We start from the raw sequence: 24,322 nt of genomic DNA on the forward strand, positions 1-24,322 counted from the left end.
CTTACATCAAGAATACCTTTAGGAAGCTGAAATACCCCGGAGGTTTGATCACCAGGACAACGAGGAAAGCCAAGAAGATCTACGATGGCTCAAACGTCCGAACCACGGGAAAGGATAAGTCTCATTTTATTTCTGTCCCTAATTCTATAAACACCATAGCTATTGATGATTATTTGTCAAAAGGTGGAATAAATATAGCAAAAATATCTTCCAATAAAATAGGAAAAATATTTAAGAAACATAACAATATGCGTAATAATCTCAGTGTCATTTACCGTATTCCATGCAACGGTTGTCCATCATCTTATTTCGGTGAGTCAGGTCGAGGGTTCAATAAACGCTTGAATGAGCACAAAAACGATCTCAGGGCTCATAGAACATCTAACTCCCTGGTTCGTCACCTGGACAAATGTGGACATCTACCTGATTGGAACAACGCAGAAATTCTACACGAGGGATTTGAGAAGAAAATGAGAAAAACTGTGGAAGCTGCACATATCGCCGCCAACAAGAACAACAACGACAGAGACGGATTTAAATGCCTCTCGAAAGCAGCAAGTGTCCTAATAATTAAATCGTTAGCCAAAGGGAAAACATGACGCTCATACCTTGGCGGGTTCCCTCTCACTACGAATATAAGAATTGTGATCCGTTTGTAATGCTGTAGTCCTCTGAAGAAGACCAAGTTGGTCGCAACGTTAGGGCAATAAACTCTATTCCTAACACATCTTCGTTTGCCCTTCCCCACCCACATTCTCTCTCATATATATATATATATATATATGTGTGTGTGTGTGTGTGTGTGTGTGTGTGTGTGTGTGACGACATCTTGACAGGTTGTGAGAGAGGCAGAGGGGAAAATACTCAAATAGAACGAGAGTTTATTCTTTAACTAGTTTCGCACTATGGTGCGAAACTAGTTAAAGAATAAACTCTTGTTCTATTTGTGTGTTTTCCCCTCTGCCTCTCTCACATATATATGTATATATATATATATATATATATATATATATGTATATATATATGTATATATATGTGTATGAATATATATATATGTATATGTATATATATATACATGTATATGTATATAGATGTATGTATATATATGCGTATATATATGTGTATACAAATATATGTATATATATTCTATATGTATATATGTATATATATATGTATATATACATACGCATATATATATGTATATATATAAATGTTGAGACATTCTGACAGGTTGATGTAAGCGGAATAGGAAACACAGGAGTCTTGGTCTTGAGTTTATTCCAGGAATAAACTCAAGACTAAGACTCCTGTGTTTCCTATTCCGCTTACATCATATATATAAATATATACATATGTAATATAATCATATATATATACATATATATATGTAATATAATCATATATATATATATATATATATATATTTTTTAATATAATCATATATATATACATATATATATGTAATATAATCATATATATATATATATATATGTAATATAATCATATATATATATATATATATATATATATATATATATGTGTAATATAATCATGTATATATGACAAGAGAAAAGACAAATGTATGGCAAGAATCCTACACACCGGTATGAAAAAGACAAGAAAAACTATCGAAGCTGCATATATCAATACTTTTAAATCAACCAATCATAGAGAAGGGTTTGTAAATTTAGCACACGCAACAGCAAGATTAATCATCGAGGGGGCACATACGGCGAACTCTTTCCCAAGGCGACCTGTGAGATGACCCGGTTAGTATATAGACAATGTATTTCAATTTGCCTGTATCATTATCTCTCTGAAGAAGACTCTGTCGAAACTTTAGAGAATGAAATACTTCTGCTCCTTCCTGGAATTTACCTATACCACTCTTGCCATACATACGTATATGTATATATATATATACATATACATATATATATATATATATGTTTATATATATATATATAAATACATGTATATGTATGTGTATATACATGTATATGTATATGTATATATATATACATTTGTATACATATATGTATATATATATATATATATATATATATATATATATATGATGTAAGCGGAATAGTAAACACTGGTGTCTTTGTCTTGAGTTTATTCCTGGCTAGTTGCGCAGGTATGCTTTTTCAAAGGAATAGTCCTTGGCTTTAAAAAGCATACCTGCGAAACTAGTCAGGAATAAACTCAAGACTAAGACTCCTGTGTTTCCTATTCCGCTTACATCAACCTGTCAGAATGTCTCAACATATATATATATGTATATATATATGTATATATGTATAATATATATAATATATAATATATGTATATATCTATATGTATATATATATATATATATAAATATATATATATATATATATATGTATAATATATATGTATATATATACATATATATATATATATACATGTATATACATATGTATATATATATATGCATATATATAATATATAATATATAAGCATATACATATATGTATATATGTATATATATATATATATATATATATATATATATATATATATATATATATATATATATATATGTATGGCAAGAGTGGTATAGGTAAATTCCAGGAAGGAGCAGAAGTATTTTATTCTCTAACGTTTCGACAGAGTCTTCTTCAGAGAGAGAATACTACAGGCAAATTGGAATACATTTTCTATATACTAAGCGGGTCATCTCACAGGTCGCCTTGGGATAGAGTCCGCCGTTTGTGCCCCCTCGATTATTAATTTTGCTGTTGTGTGTGCCAAATTTACAAATCCTTCTCTATGATTGGTTGATTTAAAAGTATTAATATATGCAGCTTCAATAGTTTTTCTTGTCGTCTTTTTCATACCGGTGTGTAGGATTTTGGTGTTGTTCCTACACACCGGTATGAAAAAGACAAGAAAAACTATTGAAGCTGCATATATTAATACTTTTAAATCAACCAATCATAGAGAAGGATTTGTAAATTTGGCACACACAACAGCAAGATTAATCATCGAGGGGGCACAAACGGCGGACACTATCCCAAGGCGACCTGTGAGATGACCCGCTTAGTATATAGACAATGTATTCCAATTTGCCTGTACTATTATCTCTCTGAAGAAGACTCTGTCGAAACGTTAGAGAATAAAATACTTCTGCTCCTTCCTGGAATTTACCTATACCACTCTTGCCATACATTTGTCTTTTCTCTTGTCAATATATATATATATTACATATATATATATATATATATATATATATATATATATATATATATATATATATATATATATATATATTAGTGTATCTAGGAAAATATTTTCTTGTAGACAGACGAGATTAAATGATAATTCTCTTTCTGCACTGGTGAACTGTCTGTTGAGAACTTCTATTCATCTTGCTAGTTTACGATGTTGGACTGTTAATTTGCTGAGTAGCTGTCCGTAAGTAGTTGCAACGTTTCGGTCTTGCCTGGAGACCATCATCAGGCTCGTTGTTTGAGTGTATGTGTGTGACGTTTATATACTATATTGTTTCCGTTTGCTTGGACGATGTCTTGGAAAGCGGTCTTCCTGATTGGCTGTTCCATAGCCATCAGGAATCACGAGGGAAGGTCAAGAAGTTCACTACTCCAGTATATGTAAAACCCAGCAACAAAAACCTCTGTCTCAATGGTAAAAGTGAATGCCCTCAATGATACTTTATCTCCACTATCAATGCATTCATACGACGCGCCATATCACACTGCTCCACATGGAAAGATACACACACGGAACTGGAAAGACTTACCCAAGTCCTTATTAACAATGGATGCAGCAACATGTTATTTAACGACGCAACACAGCGAGCTATCAACAACTGGTATTCCAACAAATTCACCCCACAAAGACAAGAAAACATCACTACCGTATATCCCATGGTCTTTTGATCACGTGTTGGACTCGTGATATACAGCTATTTCCCTCTCGGAAGAGAGCTCAGAGCTCATATATGACCGATCTATGGGTAATGCTGTGTGTGTGTGTGTGTGTGTGTGTGTGTGTGCGTGCGCACGTGTATGTGCGCACATATGTGTGAAAGTAAAGGGTTTTAGATGGCGTATTCCTATGTTATTATATATGTGTGCTGTACAGAAAGGAAGGTTTTCTTTACCTGAATAAATCAACTGGTGGTATCCAGAAAAAAATGTGTAAAAGAAAATGAGGTCGCGCACATTAAAAAGGTTAAGATATTTTTAACCACTTTTTGGTTCTCACTGTCGTGCACTGTTTTTGAATATATATATATATATATATATATATATATATGCAATAAAGTGTATAAGAGAGTAACCCACTGCAGGACCATTGATGTACCCCTTGATGTACCCCATTGGTGTGCCCCAATGTATACGATACTCTATTTGAAGGAAATAATGTTTTCCTAATTATTCCAGCTGACTTTTTTTTTTACTGGTTAGAGGTTTTAATAAGCTGAATAAAATAGAGTAGTAATAACCAGAATAAGATCAGGAAATTAAACTTAGTTAAATCATAGTAAATAAAATTGAATTTAGTTTAACCCAATTAAATTGGAACATTTAACCTTCTAAAGGGCGAGTCAAGTTAGTTTACTCCTTTAACCCTGAACAGGGAACGTCCAAATTTATGATTTTGCATGGAAGTTGTACCACTTCTAGCACGCCCACTTTTAGAAACAATAAAAACCAAAGGTTTATGGGAAGAAGTGCTCCAAGTTATAAAGTAAAGTGGGCGTGCAAGAAGTGGTACAACTTCCATGCAAAATCATAAATTTGGACGTTCCCTATTCAGGGTTAAGCCAGTGTTTCTAATTCACAGTACCCTAGTTTGGGGGGGGGGAGCTGAAATGAATGTCAAGGGTTGCTACACTACCTAGACCGGACCACAGAGGGCGCTAAGGTCGGAACACGACTGTTCTCAATTAAACAAAATCGTCGCGAGATATACTGCCCCAGCTGTGATAGTTGATGGTGTAGGGGTTAGTCAGGATAGTTCATGTGAGATAGTTTGTTACCACTATTGGCCAGATGCTTTACTTGCACGAATAAAAACAGTTTGGAGTTAAACAGAATAAAAGCTTTGAATGTTCTAGCTGGGAGATTTAACATTCATATGGGTCAAGGTTACTGGTCTTCGGCAGTTCCCTTTATTTGGGGGTCGCCGAATCAAAGCATTTATCCACAAGACAAACAAATGACACCCACGCCATCACCCTTCTCATCTCAGCACCTCGGGTGGAAGGGTCACCCTTTCTCTCTTCACACTGCTCGGGCAGGGTTAAAAAAAAAAAAAAAAAAAAAAAAAAAAAAAAAAAAACTCTCTCCCCTCCCTTCCTTCCTCTTACCTAATGAGTATGTAGGCTGCCGTCAGTCGATTTTATTCAACAGAAAACCCGATTAGGCTATTTATGAGTGTCATCATAATGTATTTATTTTGGTTAAATGAGAGGACATGCAAGCCAATATCTAGAGTTGGCCACTTCGGCCTTATGATAAACATGATTATATTGATATCTTTTATGGACTCCACAAGTATATTCGTGTGTATGTGTATGTGTGTGTGTTTGCGAGTGTGTGTATGTGTGTGTGTGTTCGTGTGTATGTGTTCGTGTGTGTGTATGTGTTCGTGTGTGTGTGTGTGTGTGTGTGTGCATGTGTGTGTGTGTGTTTATATGTGAGTAATATGATGTATCACAATATATTTACGATGATCTGCAATAGCACGCACCGTTCTACACTATGTCTTCAAACGGGATCTTAACTGTTATCCACCAATTATCAACGCATCTTTACTAACCATCAGCCTTCCACAAATAATTTTCTTATAACTTAATTTTAGACACATCCCAGCAAGCCACTGTATCATGCGAGAATTGTGAGATTAGTTTTCATTACATACTGAGCGTGAGAATATCGTGAGAACGGTGGTGTAATAGCCACAGACCTTACGAACTTTGTACAATTAGCTCCAACTTACACGTGAGACTATAGAGATCATTTAACACACCTGGTACACCTTCGTCACTGTGTCACTTACCGCTGAGTAGAATTGTTTACGTTGGACTGTGCGTTTGCTCCGAATGTGCTGGGTTGGTCTCAGGTACCTCTGGCAACTCCCCTCATGTTCAGCATTGAGACTGATTGACTCCCCAGGAGTTGACTTCAACTTCTAGTCAAACGTCTCTTCGTTTGCTTGGGTGCTGATTTCTCTTTCGGCCTGGGAAACAAAATATGTCTTGGTTAGCATGTTTTGAGAAAAGTTCTGATGAAAGAGGCTATAAATCCGCCCCCGTTTTCTATGTTCAGAACAATATAGGTTAGAAAATGTTGTGTGGGAACTTGGGAGATGTGTCAACCAGAACATTATGTTTGTATTTTCAACCTTTAGTTCATGCTATATCACTCAAAACATAGTAAGTTATACAGAAACTTGTATAATGAAGATTTGCTCAACTTCATTACTACTTTATTACCAAATAGCTACAATTTAGTTTAATGTAGTTTCAACTGTGTAAACTAAAGACGTCATATATTTTTATAAAGTGAATATACTCATCCACTACGGATACCACGCTGTTAATGATGAAAAATAAAAATAATCACAATAAAATATTTACATGTGACAAAGTCTTGGTCACGGCGGGGGATGCCAGTACGCCGCTGTGAATTAAGCCAAGGTCTCTGACATGTAATTTCCTGCCGTGTACGTGTGTGTGTGTGTTTGTATATGTGTTTATCTAAGCGTAATATACACGAAGGCAGCTAAGCTGAGGGGTCTTCTCTTTGTCTAACATACATAATATTAGTTCGTTTATCATCAGTTATATTAACTTCTAAGCAATTCCAAGCGTCGACACATCTGAACAGAAACGGTGTTTATTGACATCCTTCAGACATATAACCTTTTATAACATTGTTCCTATGACCTCATGATTCTCTCTCGTTGCAGACTAAGAATTCTTATCTGTCAGTTTTATCTACTCTCCTTTTAATTACATTACCACTACTAGCAAGTCACCTCTTTCTCCACCTTCCTTTCAATGATAACAGATCCAATGTTTTTCTTCTTTCTGTGTACGTTTTATCTACATGTTAGGTTGGGAACCTTTTTGGATGCTGTTGCTTGTATTCTCTCAATATAATTCAAGTTTAAGAAGGAAATAATTAAGAACTGGTTTACTAACAGAGTGGTAAGGAATGGAATAGACAAAGTAACCATGATGTAGTGAGCGCTAAAACAATAGGTTGTTTTCAGAGAAGATATTTTTATAATTAGGGATGGGCAGATAGCAGGTGGTAAGGAACAAGGAACTGTCTAGTGTAGGCCATATGGTCCCTTGCAGGCTCCTCCATTCTTATATCCTTATAATTTCCCTTGTGCAGCGACCCATAGCAATGATGTATATCACATTCTAGGGCGCACCAGGCAGTCTGTTATACATTTCATCTTTTCATTATCTCATCCATGTATTAAAAAGCTACTTTTATGTTCGTCAGTAGTCTACATTTCCCTCAAAATTCTACTGAAGTGTTTGTCAGGCGAGAAGGTATTCATGAACAACAATATTTTCTCTTCCTTTTTTGTTTTACTGTGTCTTGCTGCATTGCATCTGATACAGGTATGACCCGTCATCCACGAGGAGCTGCGACGAGAGGGAGGAAAGGCTGGTGGATGGAAGTGGAATGAGTAGGAGTGAAATAGGTGGGTACGTGCATTTTGACTTGGCTACCCCCCTTTTAAGGGGGAAAAGCCTATGATATATATATATATATATATATATATATATATATGGATAGATTGTTTTTGTAATCATTTCAAATCATCTTGAGCTCGTGGAACCCCGTGGCTCCCGAAGTTAAAACAAAGTACCCGACACACTTTCTTCCAGGCCACTTGTCCACACGGTTTTTAAACCATTGGTAAGAGCATCCCTCTTCTTCTTCAGTTTGACTCCACAGAGTCCAAAACAAATAAAGCCCATAAACTCGTTTGGCTGTCCCCACTTTCTGAGCAATCCATCGGCAATTGGAAGCATACATCGGGAGGCGCATCGCTTCACTCATACGCCGATGCCAATCCATTGGCTTTCCGAGCAAGCTTACGTGCAGCAACCCTTTCCATAAACTGCTCTCGGTAGTAGTCGATTTCCCTCAGCCAAGTGTTCTGTGTGGATCCCCTTCCTTCGTCTATTCCATCGAGGGTTGTCTCTTGTGGAGACAACGCTGAATAGGATCACCATCAGTGAAACGTGATACTCATATAGGCGGAGTTGACGTTCACGAATTATGCTGCCAGTAACAAGCCTAGACTGGGTCTCACGGAACAGTCTTTGGTTTGAAACATAGTCATTCCAACGGTATCCCATGATTATCTGAATGCATTCGGTACCAAAGACGTCGAAACGTCTCTTGAAGTCAGCATTTAGTGTCCATGTCCCACATCCGTACAAGCCAGGGAGCACAAACCTGAGGCAGCAACATATGCCGGAATACCTTATGCACCACATGAAGCTCTTACGAATAGTCAACGATACTGAAACGGTCAATATCAAGGCTTCTTGGGGTGGGCTCAACTGAATAAAATGGCTTGGCGGCGGATTAAGCACTCGATTGTGGCTTAGGTTGTCGAAATGCCATCCCGGGGTGTGAGTCATATTGCCACCCACCGGTTATTGTTCAATCACTTGAATAATATCGATCACCTGTCCATCCTATATCACGCCTATTAATGCTTTTCACTAGCTCCCCGTTTGTCTTCATTGCTAAATTCATATAGTACTGATCAGGACAGGACTTATCATGGAATAAACAAGATAACTGGTCGTAAGGCTATAAGAATCGGGTCGTTATTAGTCACGTCTAAAGTGTGTTACAGAAACCGACCTGTATAGAAGAGTGAAGCGTCCAACAGTTCGCGGCGGCGAAGGTCGAACGCAAAATGGAGCGAACAGCGACAAAAGTCGAAGGCAAATGATTAAAGGTCGAGCACAAAGAGAACTAGCACGCCTGGCGCCCCTCGAAATATTGTCGGTTGACGACACCCCACGTGATAAATAGTGGGGTTTTCACACATGTCTCGGTGATGAGCGGCCCAAGATGTGGGTATAGCGTTCTCGGCCAATCAGTCGTCTCCGTTACCGTGACGTCACCACTCTCGGCCAATCAGTTGTCCCCGTTGCCGTTGCCGTGATGTCAACACTCAGCCAATCAGGTTCTCGTGGACTTTTACCAAATCCTCATTTCTCATTCTATCCAGCCTAGTAACCCCCATCATACTTCTCAGACACCTCACCTCAAACACATTCAAACTCCTCTTCCTCTCTTATGTTCCATGTTTCTGCCTCATACAGTGCTATCGGCACAATCACTCCTTCATACAATCTCCTCTTACCACTCACTCTCTCCATATCTAATCCTGACACACGCTCTACTACATACATACATATACCAAAGGCTTTCCCCCCCTACACGGGGGATAACCAAAAAGAAAAAGTCATAGAAACCACTCCCACCCGTTCCATTTCCCATACATTCCACTCCCCTCCAATCTCGGCACCTCCTGGATGACGGGTCATCCCTGCATCCAGTCCACTGCCCTGGGTCAGAAACATTGTCGCAAGACACAGCACATCCACAGCAACGCCGCTTCATAAATTCGGCGACCCCCCTCTCCGTCCCCCCATGCAGAAAAGGAGAAGACGGGGAGAAATCCCTTCGGGCTGCGTCAATTTTTTCCTCATACATACTTCCTCAACCCCACCCCCACCCACTCCACCTCATGCATCACAGCATCATCTATACACAACCCCTCTCCATTCACCCCTATCTTCTGTCCTCTCCCGTCCTTCCTCCACAGACATTCCTCTCTTTTGTAATGCCCCTTTCACCCCATCCATCCACCTCATCCTAGGACACCCCCTCATATTCACTCCTTCCACACTTCTTTTACTAATCTTCACTCATTCTTTCCATGTGTCCAAACCATCCTAATACTCTTTCATCAACCGTATCTCCCAGTTCCCTTTCCACCCGTGATCTCCTCCTCACCTCCTCATTTCTCACTCTATCTAGCCTAGTAAACCCTATCATACTTCTCAGACATTTCATCTCTAACACATTCAAACTCCTTCTCTCTTCCTCTCTCATGTTCCATGTTTCTACTACTCTCGTAAAAACTCTTGACAGCTCTTAACAGCTTTCCTCCTATCCCTTGCGACGCCAGATAAATCGCAATTATTCAATTCAATTCCTCCTATCCCGTATATCTGCAATGCCTCCCACAATTCCGCCCTGTCTACCCTGTCATATATATATATATATATATATATATATATATATATATATATATATATATATATATATATATATATATATATATATATATATATATATATATACAGTATATATATATATATATCGCCGCGTGGCACAAGGTACCACGGCGCAGGGCACTGGAAAATCGAGCGATGCAAAACAACAAACATAACGCATTCGACATTCGTTAACATCCGACAACGAATATCAAGAGCGGCTCTACAAGGCTATCGTTTTTGCTCGTCTTGACAGAAACAATCGAGTAAAATAACGTCACATGTGGGAATAAACGTCCCTGTTGTAAATTTTACTGATTGACTCGGATGAAAGAATGAGTAGAAATAGATCAATCATTTGTGCTACAAAGTTGAAAGTGGATCTAAAGCATTAAATACTTTTCATATTTTGCTGCGAGATATCCATATAGTGCTACCCCAAATGCGGGTTTCATGCCCTCAGTATGCCGACCCTATAAAAATAAACAAACAAATAAATAAATAAAATAAATAAATAACAAGAAGAAAAAGTCTGGGCGCGCCAATGGATCCGTTCGGGGTGTGGCACAAGTCGTAAGCCATTGTGCCAAACCAACCTTAGTACATGCCTTTCTCTAATATTTTCCATCTACGAGCTATTTGACTTTTTTATATTCGGTATACAACAAAGGTAACTGTATAGTGCAACGAGTATCACTTTTTAAGATTACAACAACGATAACCCACCCCATCTAACCTCTCTTACCTGTGACATCTCGGCGTGGGAGGGAAAAAGCGCTGTTGCCACGCGCCACTGAATTTAAATCGTTGTTATCATACTACATAATGATATTTATTGTATTATACAAATTACCTGACTACATACAGAATAAAATAAATAAAATAACACGTAGATGTGAAATAATGTGCGGAGGTTGATTTGGTAGTGGCTAGTAATCCATCACGACTTTTAAGCCACACCCTGAACAGACTCCTTGAAACGCACAGGCTATATTAATGTGCCGTTCGGGGCAGTACGCCCTCCCTTGCTAGTGAAAATATTAAAAATATCTTAGTTAACTCCTATGCAACCAGCCGATTTTATTCGGTTAAGGACAAGAGGCCCCGTGCTCGAAAGTAGAGCGTAACTCTTAGAATCTACAGAATCTAGTTCGTAATTGAAGTTGAGTTTAACCTTATTCTAGCTCTCTTGGTTTCTTTGAGTCTCCAGTTGAATACAACCGTTTGATCTCATGCACGATAATCACGTATTTTCAACCCTTTTTATTTGTTTTGAGGGTATTTGTATCGAAAGAGGTTTTCACTCGTTGCATATTTCCTTTTATGTATATTTCTGCTATAACGACTTACATGAATGAAAGAAGTTATACAAAAATATTATAACATGGAATATAATATTTACTAATACTTTTTATACACCTTAGTATTATTGTTTATGGAGACATTGCTATAATAATTAAGAAAAAAACCTTAGCATCTTGGTGAAGGTTAATGCTTTTTTTTTTGGGGGGGGGGGGGGTCCCCGCCGTGGCTACAGGCATGCCCAGGGGGAGATGACCTCTCCCCAAAAGCCATCTTCTGATTCTTTCTGTGTAATTTCACCAAAATAGGTTGCAATGACCGATGCCTATTATGATTTTAATGTTTCCATACCTGTTCCCGTCAGCGGATATAGGTTAATTCCATCGGACATAAAATCAATTCTAAACCAAATGCTCATTTCCAGACATTTTCAGTTACACCACTGAACTCAAATAGCACACACTTGCAAAATTAGAACAATTTGTTGTTGAACGAAAATTGAAGCTCATTCCTTGACATGTCTACCGTGATTCCTGGGTAATATTACAAAATACCATGTTATGTAATGATGAACACAACTCATCGATTACGCAATACGCAGTGACTACAGCTGATAGCTCATGCAACATTGAAAACAACAGTATCTTTAACATGTTAAGAATAACGTTTACTTCGCTCATATATTATGACATTTTTCTTATATAATTATCTGATTTTCCAACATCTTTTGCACATTTTCTTCACTAAACAGCACATCCAAAATCCCACTCTTAACACATGAATATCACTATTCAATTAAATTGTAATTTATCACTTCTTTGTATTGTAAAAATGAGTCTGTTTAATCAACATGTCCGTGGTTGTTTCAAGAGATATTGCAGAAAACAGATCGTAGGCCTACACTGGGTTATCGACTTCCAATGGATTGATAGCTTGTGTAGAAAACGTAACAGCTTTAGGCTGTGGATAGGATATCAGGTACAGTGCTTTATAATGTCGTTTATCAATAGCTTAACTTCTTGGTCCAAAAGTTAAGTATTTATAGGATATTTTTCTGTAAATTACCGCAGTATATTGATTATTTTGATAATGCACAAGTATGTGGAAACAAGAAGTTGCCATTTCGTGATTTATGATCGGTGATGCAAGGAATAGAATGTGGAGGCACGTTTGTTTGTAAATAAATGTGTTCAGTCGAAACCACTGTATTATGTAGAACTGAATGTAATTGTCCAGAACTTGCTTATCATTTAGACTGCCAAATTAGCGAAAAATAGACACAATGAAGAAAAAGAGGCCTAGACAAGATAATGCTAATATAGATAAGAAATTTGTTACGGAACAAGGAAGATGTGGTCTCGATGTCATAAAAAATGATTTGTCTAGTAACCCTTGCTGCGTACACGGTAAGATAAAGATGGAGTAATTGGGTAAATGTCACAATGTGTTGTATATTACCAGGATAACAAACATGACGCATGATATCACTATACCCACTGAAGTATTAGTGAACAAAGAAGTGGTTCTTTGGTAAAATTCCAGGATCACTCAAACATGGATTAACCTTTACATTACTAATATTACATTGTCCAATACTCAATAGCTCCCAACCTAACAACCAAATCTAATGGTTAATGTATTTGTAACAAAACTTAACCTAACAATAAGTGTTATTTTAGTTGTGCACACCTACACGATATAGCATTAGAAATTTAAATATTTTGTAAATTATAATACATGAATGTAATAAAATATGTGATTTTCTTGGCAGAAATAAAAAACAAAGAACCTTGCTACAAGTAAATATACTAATGAATAAAGTAGCTAGGATACGGTACGAACGCCATGCCAGTCCATTCACTATCAGACAACGGCTTTCATGTTGTGGAGTGGGTGTTCTTCAACTCCATGTGATGTTAATAAGCACTGTTACAAAGATAATATGGCTTCCTTGGACTTTATGAGAGAACATGGGGTTCTGCCGTTGTCTGTTAATTGCCCAAGGTACAATAATAATCAGGCTGTCATCATCCGTGGCGACGACGAACCGGATGATCTTTAGAATTTGAGGTATCGAATTACTAAACATTGGTTAGGTTAAGTTAGGTAGGTCAGAATAGACTAATTTATCATCCTTTAATTTCTTTGACCTTGGCACCTATCAAAACAAACATGGCGTATCATTCAACCACTGTGACTTCGTTCGTTAGAAAATAGGTTTTAGCAACTTTTTTTGTTATTGATTTCTGCCAAGAAAATCACATTATGTTGATCTATTATAATTTAAAAAAATAATCATTAATTTTCTAGTACTATATCATGTAGGTGTGCACAACTAAAATTTTACTTAAGAATGTAATCATTCTTTTAGAATAAAAAATGCAAAATGACCGGCTCTTAAATCATCATTATTTTATTCATTTGTCTATAAGCTGTCACAAGGCAGGCTCTTTGTGCATTATGCTACCATACTGGTGAAATTGCATTTCTGTACAATATAACTCATGACCGGCAGAAATATTTTTATGGTATTTGTTTTTTAGAAGTGCACACCTATGCGATATAGCTTCAGAAAATTAAATATTAATTTTGTAAATTATAATAAATCAATGTAATAAATATTTTTCTTGGTGGAAATTGATAATAGAAAATTGCTAAAAGCTATGCACATGCGTTGACTTCTTTAAATGCCATCTTTGTTTTGATAGATTTGGAGGTTGAAGACAACAACGATGACCCTGATGACCTCTAGAATTACAGGCACCATATTACTTAATGCAGGTTAGGTTAAGTTAGAATGGATGAATTTATCATACTTTAATTTCTTTGACCTCCGCGTCTACCAAAACAGAGATGGTATTTCAAGCAGTCAAAGTGCCTATGTTTTTATATGTATAGCTCTTAGCAATTTTATCTGTTATTACATACATACATATACCAAGGCTTTTTCCCCCTTACAAGGGGGGTAGCCAAAAAGAAAAAGGCATAAAATCATTCCCACCCATTCCATCCCTGAATACACTCCACACCCCTCCACCCTCCCTCTTATCTTAGCACCTCCTGAATGACGGGTCATCCCTGCACCCTGTCCACTGCCCTGGGTCAGAAGCAGTGTCGCAAGACACAGCACATCCACAGCAAGGCCGCTTCATTAAATCGGCGACCCCCCCTCTCCGTCCCCCCATTGCATAAAATGTGAGGACGGGGAGAAATCCCTTCAGGCTGCGTCAAATTTTGCTCACACATACTACCTCACCCCCCATCCACCCTAAAAAAAATATGCAAAAAATAATGTATATTAGTTGATGTGTTATAATTCACAAAATTATTATTTAATATTCTGTTGTTATATCCTGTAGGTGTGCACTTCTAAAAATTGATAAATTTTTCTATTTTTGATAAAGTGCTTTTAACTTAACCTAACCAAACCTTACTTATATAATCTTTTCAGCTAATATGGTCGAAAACATGCTTTCGCATATTATACAGAAAAAATCTTTTAAATTTAGTGAATTGGACAGAAATCAACCTTACTTTTTCTTAGTTTTGCTCTTGAGAAAATTATTTTTGGTTATATTTTTTCATGCCCACTCATTTGTAGTGCTGTAGTGATCTATGGTAGGTTACCATAGATTACTACAAAGTCACAAATTCATAAAAGTGTGTGTTTTTGCATGCTACGGAACCCTGGTGCCACTATATTCTGGACAAGTTCTATTTCATGTACTGGCTGATGTGACCTACTAACTCTATTCTGTTCCCTTCATATTGAATGGTTCACATCTTGGAATAAATACAGGGGCTATTATTATTTATTTGCGGCAATTTTGTCTTAAGAACAAGGGAAAAAAGTACCAAAAGTGAGAAACCTTGTATGTATACAAGAACATACATATACATATACCAAGGCTTTTTCCCCCTTACAAGGGAGGTAGCCAAAAAGGGAAAGACATAAAATCATTTCCACCCATTCCATCCCTGAATACACTCCACACCCCTCCACCCTCCCTCTTATCTTAGCACCTCCTAGATGATGGGTCATCCCTGCACCATGTCCACTGCCCTGGGTCAGAAGCAGTGTCGTAAGACACAGCACATCCACAGCAAGGCCGCTTCATTAAATCGGCGACCCCCCCTCTCCGTCCCCCCCATTGCATAAAATGAGAGGACGGGGAGAAATCCCTTCGGGCTGCGTCAACTTTTGCTCACACATACTACCTCACCACCCACCCCCCCGCCCATTCCACCTCATGCAATCACAACATCATCCATATACAACCATTCTCCATTCACCCCTGTCTTCTGTCCTCTCCCGTCCTTCCTCAACAGACATTCCCCTCTTCCCCAAAGCCCCCTTCACCCCATCCATCCACCTCATCCTAGGACATCCCCTCATGTTCACTCCCTCCACATCTGCCTTCCATACCTCTTTTACTAGTCTTTCTTCACTCATTCTTTCCATGTGTCCAAACCATCCTAATATTCTTTCATCAACCCTATCTCCCAGCTCCTTTTCCACCCCTGTTCTCCTCCTCACCTCCTCATTTCTCACACTATCTAGCCTAGTAACCCCCATCATACTTCTCAGACACCTCATCTCAAACACATTCAAACCCCTTCTCTCTTCTTCTCTTATGTTCCATGTTTCTGCCCCATACACTGCTGTTGGCACAATCACTCCTTCATACAGTCTCCTCTGTATACAAGAAAAAGAGGATTATTATTATTTTTTTTTTTAATTGAAATTGTTTTTGACAGTAAATTATCAGGAACAAACTACCATATAGGTGATTACTTTCCAAAATTCAGCTATCGTATACTTCAGGTGTCAACTGCCAACTACCTTCCCAAAAGTAATGACACCCCAGTTAGTCTGTTCCAAAGTTTTATTATTCTGTCAATTTATATAATATATTCAGTGAAGGTACTCCATATATTTAATCTTATGTCATATTTGGCCCCCAAAACATTAACTCATGTAAACAAAAGTGAGTACCTTTTAGATTAACCACTTACATGCAATGGCATAGATGTCATGAGGCGCGAATGGGTACATGAGATTGATAGCATTGGCATCTTGATTATACAGTGAGACCTCTCATTAACGGATGTTAATTAGCTGTGTTTGCGGTGTTTTTGGTGCTGTTGTTTAGTGCGTGCAATCACTATGCCACCCAAAAACCACTCCAAAACACTGAAAACGCAGCAAAAACACCACAAACACAGCTAATTAACGTCTGTTAATGAGAGGTCTCTGTATTTATTTTGTAGTTGTAGCTGAGTGACCCCTGAATTCTCTGAAGTGGTTTGATCATGATTTTTATGTTTATTATTACTCTGAAAGAGAACATGTAATACAGCAGTGACTATATTTTATAATGTGAGCAGTGTGATGCATTGTTCATTAGGCATTCAATGCTGTGCTCAAGAAATTGAAGAGGTTAATCGACAATGCAAGTGAGGAAGTCATAGTACTTCATTGTGTGATTCACTTTTAAGATATGTTTTCATGAGATGATGAGTATCTTTCCCATTGCTCACATGTTATAAATTCTTTGTTACCATAATACATACATACATGTATACATATGTACAATTATTTATATATTAATTTATTTCTGTTTCTAACAGGACCAACAATCATTTTTAAAAGGAACACTTATCCTGGTTGTGATGGCCGTCAGTTTTATGCTTGTGCAGCATGTCGAGATAAGAAAGATTGCCATTTCTTCCATTGGGTGGATGAGAAGATCTCGGAAGAGAAAAGAACTCGGTGGCAGGAACAGATTGATCTGGCACGTCCATCAGAAACTCATTCTCAAGAATATGACAGGTTTTTTTCAGTGTTTACTTTTAGTGGATATATTTCTTTTTTACTTCAGCCTAGCTGTGATAACCAACCATCTAAGTATTGACATTATTGCATTTCATTTGAGAGGGAGATACATCATTTTTTTTTGTATACTCAGTCCTTCATTGAACAGACCCCCATGTAACAGATATCAAAGGCAACAAACAAAATCCAGTGACTTAGAATGAATTTTTTAATCATCCTAATGTATGATCATGACATATACCATCTTCACAATCCTTGCTAAGTCTGATATAAAATTTCAGTGACTATCACAAATTATACCACAGTTGGAGCAGAAGAAAAGACTGGAAATGGGAAATTATATATTTTTTACTGTGAACTGCAGTCCTCCACAGTAGTACAACATGGGAGGGGGATGTTGTAAATATAAGAACATAAGAATAAAGGAGAATGCAAGAGACCATAAGGCCTACACATTATATTTATCAGGACCAATGTCCCCCCATTATCTCTTAAATTAAGGGATGAGTATTGTATTGTACACTTTTATTTCAAATTCATTTATGGGAGGGTGGTAAGGTCTATAGCCAAGTAGTTTTAACTAACCCTTACTAACCATTATCTTATTTAGTCACAAAGGGACATATGTAGTAAATTCAATCACTTGTTGCCTTGAGTTTTGGTGATTCGAAACCTGCAGCTCCATAGCAACTGGCATTGGCCCTGGCGTCCTCCCGTAGATCTCTCTGGGAAGAGGAAATTTTGAACTGATGTCTACATTGTATTAATTTTGGACTCTGCTCCTGTGTGCTGTTGGCATAATCAGAAGTGTGTTGGTAGTCTTTCAGTCACATAGTTGTGGGTTCGAATCCCATACTCCTCTCCAATTCCCAGCAGGGACTGTTACTTGCCCCTATTGTCCAAGCACATAGGTCAAAGGTGACAACTACAGCTGCTGAGTGTGCCTCCTGGCGTAGGCTACTCATCTTTACCTCATTGTTTTTATGTCATTGGCTGAAAATAGTAGGAGGAGTCGCTGGTTGTCAGTTCATGTGTTTGGAGGTGGAGAAAATAAACAGTATATCAGGTTGATAAAGAGAGGTCTTGGGCTCAATTCAGAGACCAAGTCTGACCCCTACAAGGCTGCACCTCCAAATTTAAGTGAAGAAATTGATGGGGTTTGAAAATGGGCAGCAGGGAAATGACAATGATGTCCTTCCTAATGGAATATCTTTTGCAGTTACCTGTTATCTGTCCTTGGGAAATATGCATTGATGACATAATAGATTATTTGCAAAGTTAGACGAGTGCTGAGGTTTTAGATGAAGGTTAATTTAATTTCATTGGGCATATTAACTTCTTTAAGAGGTCAAAATCAAGTAACACATTGAGACTAAATTCGTGTTTGGTACATTTAGCTATGTATTGATTTCTAAGGTATTTTAGAGATCTTACTGAACTGTGATTATTACAATTTGATATTTACTTCATAGTTATGTTGCATCAGATAACATGATTTTGTAGTGCTTTAAACTTTGTTTTAGCAGGAAACATAAGAAGAATAAATGTGGATATAGTGAAATGGGATGTTTCTCATTTGTGCCTGGCCACCATGTTTTGTAGATCATGTCATGTAGTTTGAAAAAATATTGTGTATCACTCACCTCTTGCAACATGTCAATCACTAAAATGCAAAAGTGAACAGTTCTAGGCCTCTTTTGTATATTTATATTATATTTTCAGACTGTGTAAAGTAAGGAAAGCTGATGCAAAAGATAGAATTTATTGCACCACTTGTTGTCAACTCTTAACAAGGAAAGAAGCCTCACTACATAGACCGTGTAATCTCAGGATTCCTGTTACAGATGAGCTTCTAAATCAGCCATCATTAGTAAGTGGGATCATGTGTTTTATAAAAATAGTCCCCAGAAAGTGTAAAGGATATATTCATGGACAAGTTATCAGTTGTGAATCTATACACTGTACATATATATATTTATAGATACAGTATACCTAAAGGCAATTTTCCTTTTATAATTTGGGTGACTGAGTAAAGGCATGCATCCACCCTTCATCCATTCTGCATCAGTCCAACACAAATTTGTTCTCCTTTTTATCTAATACATATGATATACAGATTGAAGAATCTATAGACACATGTACATAGAGGCTATAATCCCTCTCATAAGACAGGTAGCCAAATGAAAGCATACATCCACTTACTATAAGACTCGTCCTTTCCCATCTAGCATCATGGGGATGAAGGGTTGTCTGGTCCCTTGCCACACTGTATGAATCAAATGCAGTGCACCAAAACCTAGTTTATCATAACATTATCATACCCACACACCTCAACCCCAAACTACCCATGCCCACATTTCCACTACAGCACAGAGTAGATAGTGGCTGATGGACATTTGGTTGACATGCAGTTGGCCAATGGGCATTGGCTGAATGGACATTTGATGGAGTGGACATATGTGGGCATTGATCTTAAGAGATCAAGTTGTGGTATCTATCAATATATATATATATATATACATATATATATATATATATATATATATATATATGACGACATCTTGACAGGTTGTGAGAGAGGCAGAGGTGAAAACACACAAATAGAACGAGAGTTTATTCTTTGACTAGTTTCGCCTTCTTCAGAAGAAGCACCATAGTGCGAAACTAATTAAAGAATAAACTCTCGTTCTATTTGTGTGTTTTCCCCTCTGCCTCTCTCATATAGATATATATATATATATATATATATATATATATATATGCATTATATATATATATATATATATATATATATATTATATATATATATATATACATAAATATACACACACACACACACCAAGGGCTTTTTCCCCCTTACAAGGGAGGTAGCCAAATCAAAAGGCATGTACCCACTCCCTCACATTTCACTCCCACTCATTCCACTCCTATCCACCACCCTTTCCTCCCTCACTGTTGTATAGAGTTTGTTGTCCATGGAGGGCTTTGTACACTTCTCTCTAATGTGTTCCTATTTATCCCTTTTTCTAAATTAAAAAATAAGACAAATAATGAAAAACTTAATTTGGCCAAATGTCCATTTATCCATATGTCTACTCCATCAAATGTCCGTTGGTCGTATGTCCATTGGCCAAATATCCATAGGTCAAATGTTGAGGAACGGAGCAGATATAAAGAACATCGGTCATAAGTATGGTGCGGTCATAAGTATGGCCTCTGATTTAGTCTGGAAGAAGGTAACATTTAGTTTTTGTAAATGTGCACCCCTGTTGTTTAGGTTTCGAAAAATCTGAAGGAAAGTGTGAATTGTACATGAACAATTATGATTGTTTGACATTGAACACAATCTATCAATTGTTGCTTAGAGAGATCCATGAAAGTGTCTGAGGACTGTTGCCAGCCAGTTTGGGGCTGTGAGTTTTCTATTTAGTGAAGCTCAAAACAACTGTTATCATTATTCGGAACAGGAGTGACCAACACTAGGTACCAGCTATTGATGGGCATTTAAAGTGGACATTAGATATTCAGTTCCTTGTTGCCCGTTTTCAGTACAGAATACTCGTATACCTGGCCACAGAATCAAACTGCTCAAGATGCAACCACCACCCAGAAGACATTGAACATCTTGTTCTACAATGCCCCACACTAACATTTACTAGACAGCAACACAATATTTCTTCCCTGAGTGACTTTTAGACTTGCCCAGTTGTTGTAGCCAGTTACCTGGTAGCTGTTGGTCTCCTACAAGAGATACCAGGAGCAATGGATTGTTTGATTGATTGATTATCTATTTTCATAACCCATCAAAGGATTACAAAGGTGGAGCATGCCAACAGGAGACCTTTTGGTCCATAACTAGATTGGATGCAAAAAAAAAATTATATGTATACCAAAGGCTTTTTTCCCCCTTATAAGGGAGGTAGCAAAAAAAAACAAAAACATAAAAACCACTCCCACCCATTCCATCCCTATCACACTCCACTCCCCTCCACCCTCATCCCTCCCTTTTATCTTGGCACCTCCTGGATGACGGGTCATCCCTGCATCTTGTCCACTGCCCTGGGTCAGAAGTAGTGTCACAATACACAGCACATCCACAGCAAGGCCGCTTCATTAAATTGGTGAGCCCCCCTCTCCGTCCCCTCATGCAGAAAAGGAGAAGACGGGGAGAAATCCCTTCGGGCTACATCAAATTTTTCTCACACACACTCCCTCACCCCCCATCCCTCACCCTTCCACCTCATGGATCACAACATCATCCATATACAGCCATTCTCCATTCACCGCTATTGTCTCTCCTCTCCCGTCCTTCCTCAACATACATTCCCCTCTTCCCCAAAGCCCCTTTTACCCCATCCGTCCATCTCATCTTAGGTTGCCCCCTCATGTTCACTCCTTCCACATCTGCCTTCCACACCTCTTTTACTAGTCTTTTGATAATGATAAGTAAATAAAAATATAATAATATAAATAATAATAAATCTAATGAATAAATAAATGCATATGTATAGTTAAGTGATAAACAGGTAAATAGTAAATAATAAGAAATTGACATAACTAATAATGAATGTGAATTAAGCAATTAATAATATACAAACTGGCATGAAAACAAATAAATAATAAAAAATAAATGACAGTATCTTGCTTAGGTGTTTATCTAAATGATTCTTAAAGCTTCGAACTGAACTACATTGCACTGCCTCTGCAGGAAGTTTATTCCATTCATTAACTGCATGGTTGATGAAGTTGTTTCTACTTACTTCCAAATTAAATTTATTTCCTGACAGTTTGAGACCATTGTTTCTTGTCTAATTCTTATTCAGTGTGGAGGTGCATGGCATTTATTCTCTGGATAATGAACGAGATATAGTATATCATAATTGGGAAAGTGCTATATACCAGTCTAGTGGTATGATTAACAGAACCTTCAGACAAAGAAGCTTTAAACATATTCCTTTTTTTCAGCTGCTGACCCCAAAAGAAAGCTCTAAATATGAAGCACAGTACCTTTTTGCCTGTAAGAGTGTGGATGTAATAATTAATTTGCTTGAAGGAATATCTGCAAACAAAGTGTTGTGTGTTGGTGCTCCAAGAATTCATGAAGCAATTGTAGCAAAGCAAGAAAATTGTATGTCTTCTTTGATGTTGGATATAGACAGAAGATATGTAAGTATCTTTCCATATTCTGGAATACTTGATCTTTTCTCATTAATTTTGTTTATTGATATTCCTGGATAATGATGATAATGATAACTGTAACATCAAATTTCATTGACTTGAAATTCATAGCCCCACACTGACTAGCAGCAGCCCTTGGGGCCCTGCCTTAGATCTCTCTGAGGAAAAAAATTGAATTGTTATCTGTGTTGTCTTGGTGTATTTACCTAGTTGTATTATACAGGAAGGGAGCTATGCTCATGGTGACCCATCTTTTTATCTTTCAGCATCAAGGTTTTTTTTTTTCTTAAAATCTTGAATAGTGTTTGCACACACTGTTTCCTTATCTAATTTATTCCAGGTATCCACCACTCTAGGTGGGAAGCATTTTTTTTTTTTTCTTCAGATCTCTTATATAGTTATCCTTTTTGAGTTTCTTTTAAAGTCCTCTTGTTTTTCCATTGTCCCATTTTAATAGATCATCTCAGGCTAGACAGAAAGGCACTGTGGGAGGTTTTGCGGATATACGGGATAGGAGGAAAGCTACTAGGAGCTGTCAAGAGTTTTTATGAGGGTAGTAGAGCTTGTGTCAGGATTAGAAATGGGGAGAGTGAGTGGTTTGAGGTAAAGGTGGGACTTCATCAAGGATGCGTTATGTCGCCCTGGCTGTTCAACTTATACATGGATGGGGTAGTGCGAGAGGTAAATGCAAGGGTAGGGTCAGGGATTGGAGATGGTTAAAGAAAATGGAGAAAAGTAGGAGGTGAGCCAGCTGTTGTTTGCGGACGACACTGTGCTTGTGGCAGGGTTGGAGGAGGGATTGAGGAAGTTGATGACAGAGTTTCGGAGAGTGTGTGATAGAAGAAAGCTGAAGATAAATATGGGTAAAAGTAAGGTGATGAGATGTACAAGGGGTGAAAGTGGCAGTAGACTGGAAGTGAGGATTAAGGGAGAACGACTGGAGGAAGTGGATAGTTTTAGATACTTGGGTGCAAATGTGGCAGGAAAAGGTGGACTGAAGGTGGAGGTAGAATGTAGATTGAGAGAAGCAAGTAAATGCCTTGGTGGATTAAAAAGTGTAAAGAGGAATAGACATTTGGGGATGGATGCTAAGAGGAGACTGTATGAAGGAGTGATTGTGCCAATAGCACTGTATGGGGCAGAAACATAGAGCATAAGAGAGGAAGAGAGAAGGAGTTTGAATGTGTTTGAGATGAGGTGTCTGAGAAGTATGATAGGGGTTACTAGGCTGGATGGAGTGAGAAATGAGGAGGTGAGGAGGAGAACAGGGGTGGAAAGGGAGTTGGGAGATAGGGTTGATGAAAGAGTATTAGGATGGTTTGGACACATGGAAAGAATGAGTGAAGAAATACTAGTAAAAGAGGTATGGAAGGCAGATGTGGAGGGAGTGAACATGAGGGGACGTCCTAGGATGAGGTAGATGGATGGGGTGAAGGGGGCTTTGGGGAAGAGGGGAATGTCTGTTGAGGAAGGATGGGAGAGGACAGAAGACAGGGGTGAATGGAGAATGGTTGTATGTAGATGATATTGTGATGCATGAGGTGGAATGGGCGGGGGGATGGGGGGTGAGGTAGTATGTGTGAGCAAAATTTGACACAGCCCGAAGGGATTTCTCCCCATCTTCTCCTTTATGCATGGGGGGACGGAGAGGGGGGGGGTCGGCAATTTAATGAAGCGGC

General features: G+C 37.9%; 2 protein-coding genes across 11 annotated transcripts in view; one reads left to right on the forward strand and one right to left on the reverse strand.

Moving 5' to 3' along the window:
• LOC143036701 (glypican-6-like) overlaps positions 1–12,755 on the reverse strand; it is a 36,833-nt gene extending 24,078 nt beyond the window's left edge. The window contains exons 1-2 of one of the 8 annotated variants that reach the window (XM_076204319.1): positions 12,695–12,755; positions 6,055–6,234 (exon numbers count right to left, since the gene is read on the reverse strand). The gene's annotated coding sequence lies outside the window, so the exon portion shown is untranslated. Of the gene's footprint in view, positions 1–6,054; positions 6,235–8,900; positions 9,179–11,072; positions 11,140–11,980; positions 12,254–12,300; positions 12,420–12,443; positions 12,509–12,530; positions 12,651–12,694 lie in introns of those variants that run through there. The other 7 variants (XM_076204317.1, XM_076204320.1, XM_076204324.1 and 4 more) reach the window with 7 other exon arrangements.
• LOC143036702 (rRNA N(6)-adenosine-methyltransferase ZCCHC4) overlaps positions 12,547–24,322 on the forward strand; it is a 40,491-nt gene continuing 28,715 nt past the window's right edge. The window contains exons 1-5 of one of the 3 annotated variants that reach the window (XM_076204327.1): positions 12,547–12,607; positions 14,338–14,410; positions 17,261–17,462; positions 19,188–19,335; positions 22,431–22,631. In XM_076204327.1, the coding sequence (XP_076060442.1) occupies positions 14,362–14,410; positions 17,261–17,462; positions 19,188–19,335; positions 22,431–22,631 (600 nt within the window). In that variant the 5' untranslated portion in view covers positions 12,547–12,607; positions 14,338–14,361. Of the gene's footprint in view, positions 12,608–12,788; positions 13,036–14,337; positions 14,411–17,260; positions 17,463–19,187; positions 19,336–22,430; positions 22,632–24,322 lie in introns of those variants that run through there. The other 2 variants (XM_076204326.1, XM_076204325.1) reach the window with 2 other exon arrangements.

The sequence above is a fragment of the Oratosquilla oratoria genome, chromosome 21, assembly GCF_046742065.1.
Source record: "Oratosquilla oratoria isolate Oo_2021 chromosome 21, ASM4674206v1, whole genome shotgun sequence".
Lineage (NCBI taxonomy): Eukaryota > Metazoa > Arthropoda > Malacostraca > Stomatopoda > Squillidae > Oratosquilla > Oratosquilla oratoria.